General features: G+C 66.0%; 1 protein-coding gene across 1 annotated transcript; it reads left to right on the forward strand.

Moving 5' to 3' along the window:
• Nucleotides 1–13,104: 13,104 nt before the first annotated feature.
• ERFL (ETS repressor factor like) lies at nucleotides 13,105–17,020 on the forward strand. The gene is made up of 5 exons (XM_072848189.1): nucleotides 13,105–13,168; nucleotides 13,562–13,796; nucleotides 16,057–16,246; nucleotides 16,334–16,457; nucleotides 16,737–17,020. Exons 1-5 carry the CDS (start codon nucleotides 13,105–13,107, stop codon nucleotides 17,018–17,020), a joined length of 897 nt encoding a protein of 298 aa, XP_072704290.1.
• The last annotated feature ends 680 nt before the right edge of the window (nucleotides 17,021–17,700 follow it).

Consider the following 17,700-nt stretch of genomic DNA (forward strand, 5'->3'; position numbering starts at 1 on the left):
GCGAAGTTTCCTGGCGGCGCCGGGTCGGGCCGGTCCCCGCGTCCCCGCGCCCATCGCCGCGGCCTCGGGGCGGCTCCGCTCGGCTTCCCCCGGCCCCGCCGCTCCCGCTCCCGCTCCCGGGCCCCGCTCCCGGCCCCGGCCCCGGCCCCGGCCAGGATCGAAGTTTCTGGCAACAAAGGGAAATAGCGAATCGATCGGCGCCGGAGATTAAGAGACAAGTGCGAGAATCCATCAGCGCCCGCGGCCGCCCGCAGCCCCCAGAGCCCCCGGCCCCTATAGCTCCCGGCACCTATAGCCCCCGGCCCCAGAGCCCGCAGAGCCCCCGGCCCCTATAGCTCCCGGCACCTATAGCCCCCGGCCCCAGAGCCCGCAGAGCCCCCGGCCCCTATAGCTCCCGGCCCCAGAGCCCGCAGAGCCCCCGGCCCCTATAGCTCCCGGCACCTATAGCCCCCGGCCCCAGAGCTCCCAGTGCCACCGGCCCCTATAGCTCCCGGCACCTATAGTCGCCGGCCCCAGAGCCCCTATACACTCCATAGCCCCTATAGCCCCCGGCCCCTGTAGCCCCCACCCCAGAGCCCCCAGAGCCAGCCCCTATACACTCCATAGCCCGCAGAGCCCCTGGCCCCTATACAGCGCCCAACCCCATATACCCCTACAGACCCCATAGATCCCTACAGACCCCCTGACACCACACCACGGCACAGACCCCATAGACCCTATAGACCTGCCCTGACCCCATAGACCCTCCCAACCCCATATACCTCTACAGACCCCATAGATCTTATACACCCCCCAACCCTATATACCCCTACAGACCCCACAGACCCCCCCCGACCCCATAGACCCCACTGACCCCATATACCCCCACAGATGTCCCCCAAATCCCACACACCCGCACAGACCTTATAGACCCCATAGTCCCCTACAGACCCCATAGACCCCCCGGCCCCTATAGACCCCCAGCCCTATAGTGGGGGGGGCAGGGGGGCTGCACAATGCAGCGCAGGGTGGGACGCGTGGCCGGGGTGCAAAGTGGGGGGGGCTCAGTGCTGCTGTGTGCGGGGGGCACACGCGTGTGCACACACCCGCCCCCCCCCTCCGCTGAGCGTGTGCCGCCCGTCTGCACCCCCCAGCTCCACCAGTGCCACCAGTGCCGGCAACTGGGGAGGGTGGGGGTTGGTTGGGAGCGGCTGGGCCTCTTTGACCCAAAATAAGCCGGTTTGAACCCAAAAACCCGGGGGGGGGGCTCAGAGCCCGACACGCCGGGGGGGCTGCGGCAGGCGGGGGACGGGGGACCCCGAATTGCCGGGTGGTCGGGGGGGGGCTGGCGCTGGGCAAGCTCACGCGTGCGATCGCACACGTCTCTGCGTGCCGACACGGGCTTGCACACCCACGGTGCTCCCTGCGCGGCAGCGGGTTTGCACACGCGTGTCGCGTGCCTGGGCACGTGCGCTCTGCACACCCTTGCACGTGTGCTCAGCTAGCCTTTGCACGTGCGCTCTGCACGCCTGTATACGTGTGCTCCGCACGCCCTTATGTGTGTGCTCTGCACGCCCGGGCGCGCGTGCTTTGCACACCCTCACGCCCGTGCTCCGCTCGCCCTTGCAAGCGCCCTCCACGCGTTCGTGCACGTGTGCGCTGCACGTCTTCGCACGCGTGACCTGCACGCCTTCGCACGTGGGCTCTGCACACCCGTGCAAGCGCGCTCTGCACACCCTTACGCCTGTGCTCTGCACGCCCGGCCATACGTACTCCGCGTGCCTTTGCACGTGTGCCTTGCACACCCCCACGTGCACGCTCCGCACGCCTGCAGACGTGCGCTCGGCATGCCCGTGCACGCGTGCTCTGCGCACCCTTGCACGCGACGCTCCTGATGCCCGTGGACGCACGCTCCGTGCACCCTTGCACGTGCACGCCGAGTCCCCTTGCACACCCGCCCCGCGCGCCCTTGCCTGCGCGCCCTGCGCACCCTCGCACGCGCCCAGCGGCCCCCCTGCACCCCCGCAAGACCCCCGCCCAGACTTTGCCCCCCTCGCCCAGCGCCACCGGGGAGGGGGGGGCGGCCGCCCCACGCGTGTGGGGCCGCGGTGCCGGAGCTGGTGCCGATGCCGGTGCCGGAGCCGGTGCGCGGCCGCCCAGAGCCCGATCGATCGGCGCGAGAGTTGCATCTTGTCACAATAATTTATTGCTCTCATCCCGCCTGATCGATGCTGGGAATTAGCGCCCGGCTCTCGGCGTTACCCTCCGCCACGGCCCCCCGGCACCACCGGGACCCTCCAGCACCCATCGGCACCCCCCAGCCCGAGCGCTGCCGGGGCCGCTTGCCCCTCCGGCACTGACAGCCGGCACCGGGGCGCTGCCGGAGCCCCCCCCACCCCGTGCCGCAGCCGAACCCCGAAACAGTCGGTGCCGGGCACCCACAGGCAGCAACGCTTGGCCCCAGTCCCCCCCGCCGGCACCTCATCGGCGCACCGGCACCTTGGCTTTACACCGGTGCCTCGGCTTTGCGCCGGTATCTTGGCCCTGCACCACCTTTGCTTTGCACCACCGCTGCGGCTTCGCACCGGTGCCTTGGCTTTACACCGGCATCTTGCTTTTGCACCGGCATCTTGATTTACACCATCACCTTGGCCTTGCGTCGGTGCTTTGGTTTTTGCACCACCACTGCGGCTTTGCACCGTGCTGTGGCTTTACACCGGCACCCTGGCCTTGCACCGGCATCTTGGCTTTGTATCGGCGCCTCGGTGTCGTACCGACCAGCAGCTCGCTTTTGCACCGGCGTCTCGGCATTGCACCGGCATCTTGGCTTTGTATCGGTGCCTCGGCTTTGCACCGGCATCTTGGCTGCGCGCTGTCAACTCGCCTTTGCCCCGGCATCCCGGCGTTGCACCAGCACCGTGTCTTTGCTCCGGTTTCTCGGCTTCGCGCCACCGCGGCTTTGCACTGGTGCTTCGCCTTTACGCCGGCACCTTGGTCTCGCGCCGGCATCTTGCCTTCGGTTCGGCTTTGCACCACCGCCCTGCCCTTGCACCGCTTGCCCTTGCACCACCGCCCCGGCGCGCCAACAAGCCGCTGGCGGGCGAGCGAAGGGCGCGGGTGTCCCCGGGGCCGGGGGGGGGGCGCACACGCCGGTTCCCCCCCGGCGGCAGCGGCTTCGTCTCGGGCCGCACACGCGAAACGCTTAAATAAAAGCGGTGTCAGGAATAAAGTGGCTCCAAATGAAGAAATATGGAGCCGGGGCCGGCTGCGGCACCGCGGCACGGCCGGGAATTCTCCATCTCGCAGCCGGGGGACCCCCGGGGCCGCGGGGGCTGGCGAGGGGTCCGTGACGGCCGCGGGCCCTACGGGCACGTATGGACCCGGCAGCCAGGGGTCAAGGGTCGCCTGTGCCGGCACGGCCTAGGCCTCACGGCGTGTCGCACGCCCCCGTGCACAGCGTTCGGTGCCGGCTGTGGGGTCCGGCGTGTGCACGCGTGTCGGCGTGTGGGCGCCCGTGGCCGGGTGTGACCACGCGTGGGGTTAGGCCACGCGTGGGTGCACGCCTGCACCTGTGTGCCGGGAGCCGTGCCGCCGCGCAGGCGCTCCCGACACGCGTGCACACGCGTGTGCGAGGGGACGCTCGCCCCTCCGGCCCCTGCCCACCCCTTAATTAGCGCCTTAACGGCCTCTGCCGGGGAGGGCTCCCGCCAAACGGGGTCCCCCGGGGGGGACAGCGCTGACCCCCCCCGTGGGTGTGTCCCCCCCCTCTGCACACGCGTGTGCAATCCTCCCCCCCCGCCCCGTGCAGGCTTCCCCCGCCGCATTAATCACCCGGTAACGGCTAATTACGGCGGCCCCGTCAGCCCCGCCCCCCGCTCCCCCTCCCCCGCACCCCTCCCGGGAGCCGCCGAGCGCAAACAGCCCCCGGCCACGCGTGTTCGCGGCGCGGCGGGACCGGATCCACCCGGCGGCGGCGGCGCTTTGGTGGGGCGGGCCCCGGGCCCCCGCCCCTCCCCCATAGGGACCCGCTCCTGGCGCCCGCACCGTCCCCTATGCAGGGCCATATGTCCCCCCGTGCAGGGGCCGCATGGGCACGCTGCCACTGCTGCCTGCACCCCCGATGCATGCTCCCCCACCCCTATGCACCATCCGTACGGTCCCCCCATCCCATATGCGTGATCTGTACGGCCCCCCATCCCCTATGCACCATCCGTACGGTCCCCCATCCCCTATGCGTGATCTGTACGGCCCCCCATCCCCTATGCACCATCCGTACAGTCCCCCATCCCCTATGCGTGATCTGTATGCTCCCCACATCCCCTGTGCATGATCTGTATGGTCCCCCCATCCCCTATGCGTGATCTCCATGCTCCCCACATCCCCTATGCACAGTCCATACAGCCCCCCATCCCCTATGCACCATCCGTATGGTCCCCCATCCCCTATGCGTGATCTGTATGCTCCCCCACCCCTATGCACCATCCGTATGGTCCCCCTATCCCCTATGCGTGATCTGTACGGCCCCCCATCCCCTATGCGTGAGCTGTACAGCCCCCCATCCCCTATGCACAGTCCATACGGTCCCCCATCCCATATGCGTGATCTGTATGCTCCCCACATCCCCTGTGCATGATCTGTATGGTCCCCCCATCCCCTATGCGTGATCTGTATGCTCCCCACATCCCCTATGCACAGTCCATACAGCCCCCCATCCCCTATGCACAGTCCATACGGTCCCCCCATCCCCTATGCGTGATCTCTATGCTCCCCACATCCCCTATGCACAGTCCATACAGCCCCCCATCCCCTATGCACCATCTGTATGGTCCCCCATCCCATATGCGTGATCTCTATGCTCCCCACATCCCCTATGCACAGTCCATACAGCCCCCATCCCCTATGCACCATCCGTACGGTCCCCCATCCCCTATGCGTGATCTGTATGCTCCCCCATCCCCTATGCACAGTCCATACAGTCCCCATCCCCTATGTGTGACCTGTATGCTCTCCACATCCCCTGTGCATGATCTGTACGGTCCCCCATCCCCTATGCATGATCTGTATGCTCCCCACATCCCCTATGCACAGTCCATACAGCCCCCCATCCCCTATGCACCATCCGTATGGTCCCCCATCCCCTATGCGTGATCTGTATGGCCTCCTCATCCCCTATGCACTGTCCATACAGTCCCCCCATCCCCTGTGCATGATCTGTACAGCCCCCCATCCCCTATGCATAATCTGTATGCTTCCCCCATCCCCTATGCACCATCCATATGGTCCCCCCATCCCCTATGCATGATCTGTATGCTCCCTGCATCCCTTATGCACAGGCTATACAGCCCCCCATCCCTTATGCATGATCTGTACTGTCCTCCCATCCCCTATGCTTGGTCCTTATGGTCCGTACAGACACTCTGCTATCACCATCCCTGTCCCCTATGCATGATCTGTATGGTCTCCCCAACCCCTGTGCATGGTCCATACGGTCCCCCCATCCCCTGTGCATGGTATGTATGGTCCCCCCATCCCCTATGCATAGTCCATACGGTCCATATGGACATGCTGCTATCACCAACCCCATCCCTTATGCACAGTCCGTATCCTCGTCCCCTACGCATGGACACGCTGCTATCACCATCCCCTATGCACAGTATGTATGGACACGCTGCTGTCACCATCCCTGTCCCCTATGCACAGTCTGTATGGTCTGTATGGACGTGCTGCTACCACTGCCACCTTCCCCTACGCACAGTATGTATGGACACACTCCTATCACTGTCCCCATCCCCTATGCACAGTCCATACGGACATGCTCCTGTCCCCGCCGTCCCCGTCAGCTCTATAGGGTCCACAGGGACGCATCCTTGCCGCCGGATGCTCCAGCTGAGCTGCAGGAGCAGCCCTCGATGTAGGCGCATCCCGGCAGCCGCAGTATAGAGACACCTATACAGTGCGTATGCCGCCTTTGCGGGAAAACAGAGGGGCCGGGGCTCCCGCATCGATGCCGGCACCTCAACAGCCTGCACGCGCGTATATAGGGGAAGGGATATTCGCTCTGTAGCCATCCCTATAGGACTGGGGGTTTATATCAATGCCTACGTTTATGTTGGCTATACGGACGCATCTCATACAGACCCAATGTACAGCGGCTGCTCAGCCCCTGCAGCCAGCTACAGCCGAATTGTATAGGGGACACGTTTCCCGCGCAGATCTCCCGGCTCTCGGCTGTTGTTTCTGAAGAAAGACCTATAGGAGCATTACATAAATACTATGGCTATACCGGGACGTGCGGTACTGGCTGCGCTCTCCCACCTCGGTGTGTTCGCAAGGCACGTATAGGCATGGTGCTCGAGCAGCCGTGCTGCCCGCGGGATGTTATCCCTCTGCAAATAGCTATAGGGTACGACTCCTATAGCGATATCTCTATTTATGCTGTTTATTCAGAGCGCAGGCAGAGGCGCTACGGAGAGCCGGTGCCCTCTATAGAGGGATGTATAGCTGCTGCGGGCATTCACCTTCATCCTCCCCTTAAAGATATATTTATATAGGCACGCTTCCTCTATAGGCTGATGCTCTTTCTGTACCAGTATCTATGTTTACAGAGTGTGTGATAATACACTGCGTATACAGGCTGCTCATCCTGTTCGGTATAGACTGCTCCATTCCCCTATAGACACGCCATATGGACCCCTCGTGCCGCTGTCGCTGCGTCCCTGCAGAGCTCTGGCCGCGCACGCTTGCCCGGTGGGGCTGTATACCACTATATGGAGGGGCTGCATATCTGCATATAGTGGGGCTGTATACCACGGTATGGTGGGGCTGCGTATCTGCATATAGCGGGGCTGTACATGGCCGTATAGCGGGGCTGTATACTGCTATATGGTGGGGCTGTATATCTGCATATAGCGGGGCTGTATACTGCTGCACGGTGGGGCTGTATACATCTATATGATGGGGATGCATTGCCTATATATAGCTGGGCTGCACAGCTCTATAGGGGTGCTATAGGGGTGCCCACGCTCCCCTCGGGGTGCCAGTTCCCCTCGCGGCTCAGAGCCAAGAATCTGCCCCGTGCTCACGTGTGTGCACACACGTGCCCGGTGTTGTGGGTTGTTGCACACCCATGCCAAGCATTGCACGGTGTTGTACACGCGTGCCGAGCACGGCAGGACCCTGCACACGCGTGCCCAGCGTTGCACACACGTGCCTGGCGTTGCTCGGCGTTGCACACCCGTGCCAAGCACTGCAGCACTCCGCACACGTGTGCCCGGCGTTGCACACCCGTTCCGAGCACTGCAGCACTCCGTACACGCATGCCTGGCGTTGCTCGGCGTTGCACACCCGTGCCGAGCACTGCAGGACCCTGCACACTTGCGCCCAGCGTTGCTCGGCGTTGCACATCCGTGCCGAGCACTGCAGCGCTCCGCACACGCGTGCCCAGCGTTGCACACCCGCTCCGAGCACTGCAGGACCCTGCACACGCGCGCCCGGCGTTGCACGGCGTTGCACACCCGTGCCGAGCATTGCAGGACCCTGCACGCACGTTCCCGGCGTTGCACACCCGTTCCGAGCATTGCAGGACCCTGCACGCACGTTCCCGGCGTTGCACACCCGTTCCGAGCATTGCAGGACCCTGCACACGCGTGCCCGGCGTTGCTCGGCGTTGCACACCCGTGCCGAGCACTGCAGGACCCTGCACGCACGTGCCCGGCGTTGCACACCCGTTCCAAGCATTGCAGGACCCTGCACGCGCGTTCCCGGCGTTGCACACCCGTTCCGAGCATTGCAGGACCCTGCACACGCGTGCCCGGCGTTGCACACCCGTTCCAAGCATTGCAGGACCCTGCACGCGCGTTCCCGGCGTTGCACACCCGTTCCGAGCATTGCAGGACCCTGCACGCACGTGCCCGGCGTTGCACACCCGTTCCGAGCATTGCAGGACCCTGCACACGCGTGCCCAGCGTTGCTCGGCGTTGCACACCCGTGCCGAGCACTGCAGGACCCTGCACGCGCGTGCCCGGCGTTGCACACCCGTTCCGAGCATTGCAGGACCCTGCACACGCGTGCCCGGCGTTGCTCGGCGTTGCACACCCGTGCCGAGCACTGCAGGACCCTGCACGCACGTGCCCGGCGTTGCACACCCGTGCCGAGCACTGCAGGACCCTGCACACGCGTGCCCGGCGTTGCACACCCGTTCCAAGCATTGCAGGACCCTGCACGCGCGTTCCCGGCGTTGCACACCCGTTCCGAGCATTGCAGGACCCTGCACACGCGTGCCCGGCGTTGCACACCCGTTCCAAGCATTGCAGGACCCTGCACGCGCGTTCCCGGCGTTGCACACCCGTTCCGAGCATTGCAGGACCCTGCACGCACGTGCCCGGCGTTGCACACCCGTTCCGAGCATTGCAGGACCCTGCACACGCGTGCCCGGCGTTGCTCGGCGTTGCACACCCGTTCCGAGCATTGCAGGACCCTGCACACGTGTGCCCGGCGTTGCTCGGCGTTGCACACCCGTGCCGAGCACTGCAGCGCTCCGCACACGCGTGCCCGGCGTTGCACACCCGTTCCGAGCATTGCAGGACCCTGCACACGCGTGCCCAGCGTTGCTCGGCGTTGCACACCCGCTCCGAGCACTGCAGGACCCTGCACACGCGTGCCCGGCGTTGCACACCCGTGCCGAGCACTGCAGGACCCTGCACGCACGTGCCCGGCGTTGCACACCCGTTCCAAGCATTGCAGGACCCTGCACGCGCGTTCCCGGCGTTGCACACCCGTTCCGAGCACTGCAGGACCCTGCACACGCGTTCCCGGCGTTGCACACCCGTTCCGAGCATTGCAGGACCCTGCACACGCGTGCCCGGCGTTGCACACCCGTTCCAAGCATTGCAGGACCCTGCACGCGCGTTCCCGGCGTTGCACACCCGTTCCGAGCATTGCAGGACCCTGCACGCACGTGCCCGGCGTTGCACACCCGTTCCGAGCATTGCAGGACCCTGCACACGCGTGCCCAGCGTTGCTCGGCGTTGCACACCCGCTCCGAGCACTGCAGGACCCTGCACACGCGTGCCCGGCGTTGCACACCCGTGCCGAGCACTGCAGGACCCTGCACGCACGTGCCCGGCGTTGCACACCCGTTCCAAGCATTGCAGGACCCTGCACGCGCGTTCCCGGCGTTGCACACCCGTTCCGAGCATTGCAGGACCCTGCACACGCGTGCCCGGCGTTGCTCGGCGTTGCACACCCGCTCCGAGCACTGCAGCGCTCCGCACACCCGCGCCCGGCGCGGCAGGACTCCGCACACGCGTGGGGCCCCCGCGCCCCCGCCGGGGCTCGCCGGGCTGAGGACAGAGGCGGCGGGGGTCGCCCCCCCGCCCCTCCCCCCGCCCGGGGCGGCCCCTCGTTATCCTGCCGGGGCCGGCGGATCAAAGCGGCCCCATTGATCCCCGCATCGATCCGGGCCGGGCCGGGCCGGGCCGGGGGGGCCGGGGGGGCCGGGGGGGGCCGGGCCGCGCTCCCATCGCCGCGGGTCATGAAACAACGAGCCCAGGCGGGCCGGCGGCCGGGCGCTAATTGGGGCCATGAATAATGCAGGGCCGGGGGGGGCTGGGCGGGGGGAGGGGAGGGTTGGGGGAGGGGGAAGGCAAATCACCCCCCGCCGCCCCCCCCCCGGCCCCGTGCGGCCCACGCGTGGGCACAAGTGCGTACGGGGCGGGGGGGGGCGTGTGGCTGAGCGTATAGGGGTGTATGTGAAGGGGGTGAGGGTATGGGGGGTGCACGTGCAGGGAGTGAGCGTATAGGGGTGTATGTGAAGGACCTGAAGGTATAGGGGTGTACGTGAAGGGCTGAGCATATAGGGGTGTACGTGAAGGATTTGAGGGTAGAGGGAGTGTACGTGCAGGGACTGAGTGTATAGGGGTGTACGTGCAGGGACTGAGCATATAGGGGTGTATGTGAAGGGGGTGAGGGTATAGGGGTGTACGAGAAGGATCTGAGGGTATAGGGGGTGTACGTGCAGGGAGTATGTGCATAGGGGTGTATGTGAAGGATCTGAGTGTATAGGGGTGCATGTGAAGGATCTGAACATACAGAAGTGTACACAAAGGGCTGAGCGTATAGGGGTGTATGTGAAGGATCTGAGGGTATAGGGGTGTACATGAAGCATCTGAACGTATAGGGGTGTACGTGCAGGGACTGAACGTATTGGGGTGTACGTGAAGGATCTAAGGGTAGAGGGAGTGTACGTGCAGGGACTGAGCATATAGGGGTGTATGTGAAGGGGGTGAGGGTATGGGGGGTGTACATGCAGGGAGTGTGTGCATAGGGTGTATGGGAAGGATCTGAACGTATAGGGGTGTATGTGCAGGAGCTGAGCATATACAGGTGGACATAAAGGATCTGAATGTATAGGGGCTGTACATGCAGTGAATGCCTGCATAGGGGTGTATGGGAAGGATCTGAACATATAGGGGTGTACGTGAAGGATCTGAGGGTATAGGGGGTGTACGTGCAGGGACCGCGTGGGTAGGGGTGTCTGTGAAGGATCTGAATGTATAGGGGTGTACATGAAGGGCTGACTGTATAGGGGTGTATGTGTCGGGGTGTGCGCATGCTGTGCTGCCCCTCTGCGCAGGGGCTGCGTACGGGGGGGGGGGTGTCGGTGAGTGTATAGGGTGTGTGCACAGCGCGTATGCAGCGTGCGTATAGGGGACGTGTCTGCAGGGACAAGCGGTGTGCGTGACCGTACATGCAAGGGATGTCCGTGGAGTGTATAAGGTGTGTATAAGGTGCGTGTCGTGTCTATAGGGACGTGCGTGGCGTGTCTGGGTGCATGTCTAAGGGCTGCCCGTGCGTACCAGGGCGTGTGCCGGGTGTGTCAGGTGTGTGTGCATTGGGAATGAGCATGGCAGGTATGAGGAGTGTGTATAAGGGCTGGGTGTGTATAAGGGATGTGCATATGAGGGAGATGTATGGCTATAAGGGAGGTGTATAAGTGTATGAGGGAGGTGTGTGTGAGGCAAGTGTGTATAAGGGACGTATGTGTAGAAAGGTGGTGTATATGTGTATAAGTGGTGTATATATGTATAAGGGAGGTGTACAAGCGTGTGAGGGAGGGGGGTGTGTGCTGGGAAGGGGTGCGGGGGGGTATAAGGGGCACATACACGTGTAAGGGAAGCGAGCGGGTGGCAGGAGTAGAAGGGAGGGGTGTGTGCAAGGGACACATACACATGTGTAAGGGCGGTGTCTATGTATGTGTAGAGGGGCTTGTGTGTATAAGGGATGTGTGCATAGGGGCTTGTGTGTGTAAGGGATGTGTGTAAAGAATGTTTGTGTAAAGGATGTGTATATAAGGGATATGTGTATAAGGGCTGTGTATATAAGGGCTGTGTGTTTAAGAGCTGTGTGTATAAGGGAGATGTGTATAAGTGCTGTGTATATAAGGGAGATGTGTATAAGGACTGTGTGTATAAGGGCTGTGTATGTAAGGGCTGTGTGTAAAAGGGCTGTGTATATAAGGGATATGTATATAAGGGCTGTGTATATTAGGGAGATGTGTATAAGGGCTGTGTATGTAAGGGCTGTGTATATAAGGGATATGTGTATAAGGGCTGTGTATATAAGGGAGATGGGTATAAGGGCTGTGTGCATAGGGGCTGGGGGGGGGGTGTGTGTCTGCAAGGGCCGGGTGCGGGTGTAGGTGTCGGCAGCGGGCGGGTGGGATGTGAGCAGTGAGGATATCTGTGTGTATCATGGATGTGCATATAGGGGCTGTGCATATAGGGGATGTGTGTATAAGGGCTGTGTGTACATGGGGATGTGTGTGAGGGATGGGTGCCAGCAGCGGGCGGGTGGGATGCGAGCAGAGGGGAGATGTGTGTGTACCATGGATGTGCATGTAGGGGATGTGTGTATAAGGGCTATATATATACGGGCTATATATATAAGGGCTGTGCGTGTAGGGGCTGCGTGTGTAGGGGCTGTGTGTGCAGGGGGGTGCGCGTGCGAGGGCCGCGTGCGGGCGTAGGTGCCGGCAGCGGGCGGGTGGGATGTGAGTGGGATGTGTGTGTGTGTGTGTATCATGGATGTGCACATATGGGATGTGTGTGTAAGGGCTGTGTGTATAAGGGCTGTGTGTATAGGGGCTGTGTGTGCAGGGGGGTGCGCGTGCGAGGGCCGCGTGCGGGCGTAGGTGCCGGCAGCGGGCGGGTGGGATGTGAGTGGGATGTGTGTGTGTGTGTGTATCATGGATGTGCACATATGGGATGTGTGTGTAAGGGCTGTGTGTATAAGGGCTGTGTGTATAGGGGCTGTGTGTGCAGGGGGGTGCGCGTGCGAGGGCCGCGTGCGGGCGTAGGTGCCGGCAGCGGGCGGGTGGGATGTGAGTGGGATGTGTGTGTGTGTGTGTATCATGGATGTGCACATATGGGATGTGTGTGTAAGGGCTGTGTGTATAAGGGCTGTGTGTATAGGGGCTGTGTGTGCAGGGGGGTGCGCGTGCGAGGGCCGCGTGCGGGCGTAGGTGCCGGCAGCGGGCGGGTGGCCGCGGGCCGCAATTCCCAGCGCTGCTCGTTAGTGCGGGCTGCGGGAGCCGCCGCCGAGTTGAAAGCGCCGAAACCCGAATCAAAACTAACAAGGAAACGAGCCGCTGCCGGGGGGCAGGGGAGGGGGCTGGGGGGGCAGGAAGTCTCCCCGGGCCCTAAATCCTCCCCGCGCCCCATCCCTGCACCCCGAATCCCCCCGTGCCCCGGCCCTGCACCCCCGAATCCTCCACGCACCCCCAAATCCCCCCGCCCCCGTCCCTGCACCCCTGAATCCTCCACGCACCCCCAAATCCTCCACGTACCCCATCCCTGCACCCCGAATCCTCCCTGAACCCCGTCCCTGCACCCCTGAATCCTCCCCGCACCCCCAATCCTCCCCGCACCCTGTCCCTGCACCCCTGAATCCTCCCCGCACCCCCAATCCTCCCCGCACCCCCAAATCCTCCCCACACCCCGTCCCTGCACCCCTGTCCCTGCACCCCCAAATCCCCCCAGCCCCGCAGCCCCTTTGTCCCCGCTCGCCCCCCAGCAAGGCTGCACCCCCAAAACCTGCCCTCGCCCCCCCGCAGGTGTGACCTGCGCCATGGACTGCAGCTGTGTCTCCGACCTGCTCCTCACCTCCCCGGTGCCGGCCCTCTGGACCCCAGGTACCCCCCGGCACCGCGGACACACGGACGAGGGGACGGACACCGTCGGGGACCCCGCTGCATCCCCGACCCCTGCGCGGCACCAGCTCCCCCCTCCCTGTACGCAGCGCGGCCCCCACTTGCGGCGCAGCTGGCGGCGGGGAGCGGGGACACGCGTGGCAGACGGGGACCTCGGCCGGGGAAACCTGCTGCCACCGGGGCCCATGGGGACGTTGTTACCCAGCGTCTCCCAGGACCCATGGGGACACCATCCCGGGCACCGCCCCCTTGTCTGGGGAACGCTGCTGGCACATGGGGACATTGTCCTGGGCACCCCGCTGTCCCCCAGCACCCCCAGGCCCCCACTGTCCGGTCACGCAGCCCCCACCCACGGTCTGTTGTCCCCCTCCGCAGGCTTCGCCTTCCCGGACTGGGCGTACAAGCCGGAGTCGAGCCCGGGCTCGCGGCAGATCCAGCTCTGGCACTTCATCCTGGAGCTGCTGCGGAAGGAGGAGTACCGGGAGGTGATCGCCTGGCAGGGCGACTACGGCGAGTTCGTCATCAAGGACCCCGACGAGGTGGCCCGGCTCTGGGGGGTCCGCAAGTGCAAGCCCCACATGAACTACGACAAGCTCAGCCGGGCCCTCAGGTGAGACCCCCCCGGGACGCCAGTCTGGGCCCGTGAGGCCCCTCGTTGCTGGGGACGAGGGCGGCAGGCGCTGGGGGTTAGTGGCAGGGGAGCTGGGGGATGCTAGGGTGACTGGGTGCACTGGGGGTACTGGAGATGCTGGCGGTGCTGGAGATGCCGGGGCACTGGAGATGCTGGAAGTACTGGGGATGCTGGCAGCACTGGAGATGCTGGGGGCATGGGGGATGCTGGCAGCACTGGAGATGCTGAGGGCCCTGGGGATGCTGGGAGTACTGGAGATGCTTGGGGGCACTGGAGATGCTGGGGGCACTGGAGATGCTGGGGGTACTGGAGATGCTAGGGGTACTGGGGATGCTGGGGGCACTGGGTATGCTGGGAGTACTGGGGATGCTGGGGGCACTGGAGATGCCGGGGGTACTGGAGATGCTGGGGGTATTGGAAATGCTGGCTGCACTGCAGGTACTGGAGATGCTTGGGGGCACTGGATATGCTGAGGGCACTGGAGATGCCGGGGGTACTGGGGAACTGGGGGCACTGGGTATCCTGGGAGTACTGGGGATGCTGGGGGCACTGGGGATGCTGAGAGTACTGGGGATGCTGGGGACACTGGGGATGCTGGGGGCACTGGGGATGCTGGGAGTACTGGAGATGCTGGGGGCACTGGGGATGCTGGGAGCACTGGGGATGCTGGGGGCACTGGAGATGTTGGGTGCACTGGAGATGCTGGGGGCACTGGGTATGCTGGTGGCACTGGAGATGCTGGGGGCACTAGGGGTCCTGGGGAGTACGGGGGGCAGCGGGGGGCACCAGGGGTACTGGAGATGCTGGGGGCACTGGAGATGCTGGGGGCACTGGGGATGCTGGGGGACACCGGGGGGCACCAGGGGGTACTGGAGATGCTGGGAGTACTGGGGATGCTGGGGGCACTGGGGATGCTGGGCGTACTGGACATGCTGGGGGCACGGGGTATGCTGGGAGTAATGGGAATGCTGGGAGTACTGGGGATGCTGGGGGACACTGGGGGCACCAGGCGGTACTGCAGATGCTGGGGGCACTGGAAATGTTGGGAGTACTGGGGATGCTGGGGGCACTGGAGATACTGGGGGCACTGGGGATGCTGGGAGTACTAGGGATGCTGGGGGCACTGGGGATGCTGGGAGTACTGGGGATGCTGGGTTTACTGGAGATGCTGGGCGCACTGCAGGTACTGGAGATGTTGGGGGGTACTGGGGATGCTGGGGGTACTGGAGATACTGGGGGTGCTGGGTATGCTGGGAGTACTGGGGATGCTGGGGCGCACTGGGGGGTACGGGGGGCAGGGGGAGGCACCAGGGGGTACTGGGGATGCTGGGGGAACAGGGGATGCTGGGATTACTGGGGATGCTGGCAGCACCGGAGATGCTGGGAGTACTGGGGATGCTGGGGGAACTGGGGATGCTGGGACTACTGGCGATGCTGGGGGTACTGGAGATGCTGGGGGCACTGGGGATGCTGGGAGTACTGGGGATGCTGGGGGCACTGGGGATGCTGGGGGCACTGGAGATGCCGGGGGGCACTGGGGGGTACGGGGGGCAGCAGGGGGCACCAGGGCATACTGGAGATGCTGGGAGTACTGGGGATGCTGAGGGCACTGGGGATGCTGGGAGCACTGGGGATGCTGGGGGCACTGGAGATGCTGGGCGCACTGCAGGTACTGGAGATGTCGGGGGTACTGGAGATGCTGGGGGAAGTGGGTATGCTGGAAGTACTGGGTATGCTGGGGGACACTGGGGGCACCAGGCGGTACTGCAGATGCTGGGGGTACTAGGGGGCACGGGGGCAGCCGGGGGCACCAGGGGTACTGGAGATGCTGGGAGTACTGGGGTGCTGGGGGCCCTGGGGATGCTGGGAATACTGGGGATGCTGGGGGCACTGGAGACGCTGGGGGCACTGGGGATGCTGGGAGTACTGGGAATGCTGGGGGTACTGGAGATGCTGGGGGGTACTGGGGATGCTGGGGGTACTGGAGATACTGGGGGTGCTGCGTATGCTGCGAGTACCGGGGATGCTGGGGGGCACTAGGGGGTACTGGGGATGCTGGGGGCACTGGGGATGCTGGGCGCACTGGAGATGCTGGGGGCACTGGGGATGCTGGGGGACACCGGGGGGCACCAGGCGGTACTGGAGATGCTGGGGGGTACACTAGGGGGTACCGGGGGGCACGGGGGGCAGCGGGGAGCAGCGGGGACCCCCGGCGCCCCCAGCCCCGCGCCCCCCCCAGGTACTACTACAACAAGCGGATCCTGCACAAGACCAAGGGCAAGCGCTTCACCTACAAGTTCAACTTCAGCAAGGTGGTGCTGGTCAACTACCCGCTGCTGGACGTGGCCGGCGGGGCCCCGCTGCTGCTGGCCCCCGGGCCCTTTCCCGGGGGGGGGCACGGCCCCGACTGCGCCCCGCTCACCCCCGAGGTACGGGGGGGGTGGGGGGGGGCACCGGGCCGGGGAGGGGGGGGCACGGGGTGCCTCCCCCCGCCCCGCTCACCCCCGCCTCCGCAGACGCTGCAGTCGCTCTTCTGCGGCCCGCGCCCCGCCGACCCCCCCGGCCGGCCCCCGCTCTTCGAGCGCCAGCCCGAGGCCGAGAAGCTGCGGCTGGAGGTGGCCATGCCCTTCCTGGGCTCCGGTGAGCGCGGGGCGGCGGCGGCGGCGGGGCCGAGGATGGGCGCGGGGCGGCGGCAGGGGCAGCGGGACGGGGAGGGGGAGGCGGGGGTGGGCGCGGGGGGAGAGACCCCGGTCCCGGCCCAGGGAGGCGGCGGCGGCAGCGGGCCCCGGCCCGGGGGAGTGCGGGCGGGTGCGGGCCCCGGCCCCGGCCCCGGCCCCGGCCCGGCGAGGCCGCGGGGGCCAGGAGGGGCGGCAGGGCCCCCCCCGTGGCCGCCCCGCCGCTGACGCCCCCCCGCCGCAGGTCTCTCCGGCTACTCGAAGGCGCCGGCGCTGCTGGGGGCCTACGGGCGGCCGCCGGTGCCCGAGTACCCCTGGGGCTGGGGGCCGTACGTGCCCGGGGCGCTGCCGCTGCCCGGCTCCAAGCTGCCCGCCGCGCTCTACCCGCCGCCCTTCTACCCGCCGCTGCCGCCGCCGCCGCCGCCGCCGCCGCCGCCGCCGCCGCGGCCGCCGCCGCCGCCCCGGCACCGGTACCGGAGCCGCCGGGGCGGCCGCTGGAGCCGGGCTCCGACTCGGAGCTGGAGGTGACGGACGGCGGCGGCAGCAGCTCGGGGGACGAGGCCGGCAGCCCCCCCCCGCCGCCCCCCGCCGCCCGCGGCGGGGGCCCGGCGCGCAGCTGAGCGGCCCCCGGGAACGCGGGGGGACCCCGGCCCGCGGGCCGTGACCCCCCGAGGCGGGGGACCCCCCAGACGCGGAGGGACCCCAGCGCCCGGCCCCTGACCCGCCATGATCGGGGGCGGAGGGGGGCGCCTGGCGCACAGGGCCTGACACCCCCCGTCCCCGTCCCCGATGTGGGGGGACCCCAGTGCCCGGGGCCTGACTCCCCCACCCCATGATCCGGGGGGACACCCCCCAGCGTCCAGGTCCTGACCCCCTGCACCCCACGGGGGCAGGGCCCGGGGGGGGGCCCTACCCCCCGCCCCCCCAGGTGTCCGTGCTGTTTGGGGGGGGGGGGAAGGCCGCAGCGCCCCCCCCTTTTAACCCCCGGGCGCAGGAGACGTCGCCCCCGCCACTGGAAGTGCAATATCGTCTGTGCCCCCGTGCCCCCGCTTGTGCGTCGTTGTGCTGGAGGAACGAGCCCCCCGCGCCCCCTGTAAATACCCCCGGCGTGTGTCCGAGGCGGCCCCCCGCCGCCCCCCGGCGGCTGCTCAAGCAATAAAGTCACCTCGCTCGGCCTCGCCTCCGCTCTGGGGGGGCACGGGGGGACC

The sequence above is a fragment of the Ciconia boyciana genome, chromosome 30 (assembly GCF_034638445.1).
Source record: "Ciconia boyciana chromosome 30, ASM3463844v1, whole genome shotgun sequence".
NCBI classification, from domain to species: domain Eukaryota; kingdom Metazoa; phylum Chordata; class Aves; order Ciconiiformes; family Ciconiidae; genus Ciconia; species Ciconia boyciana.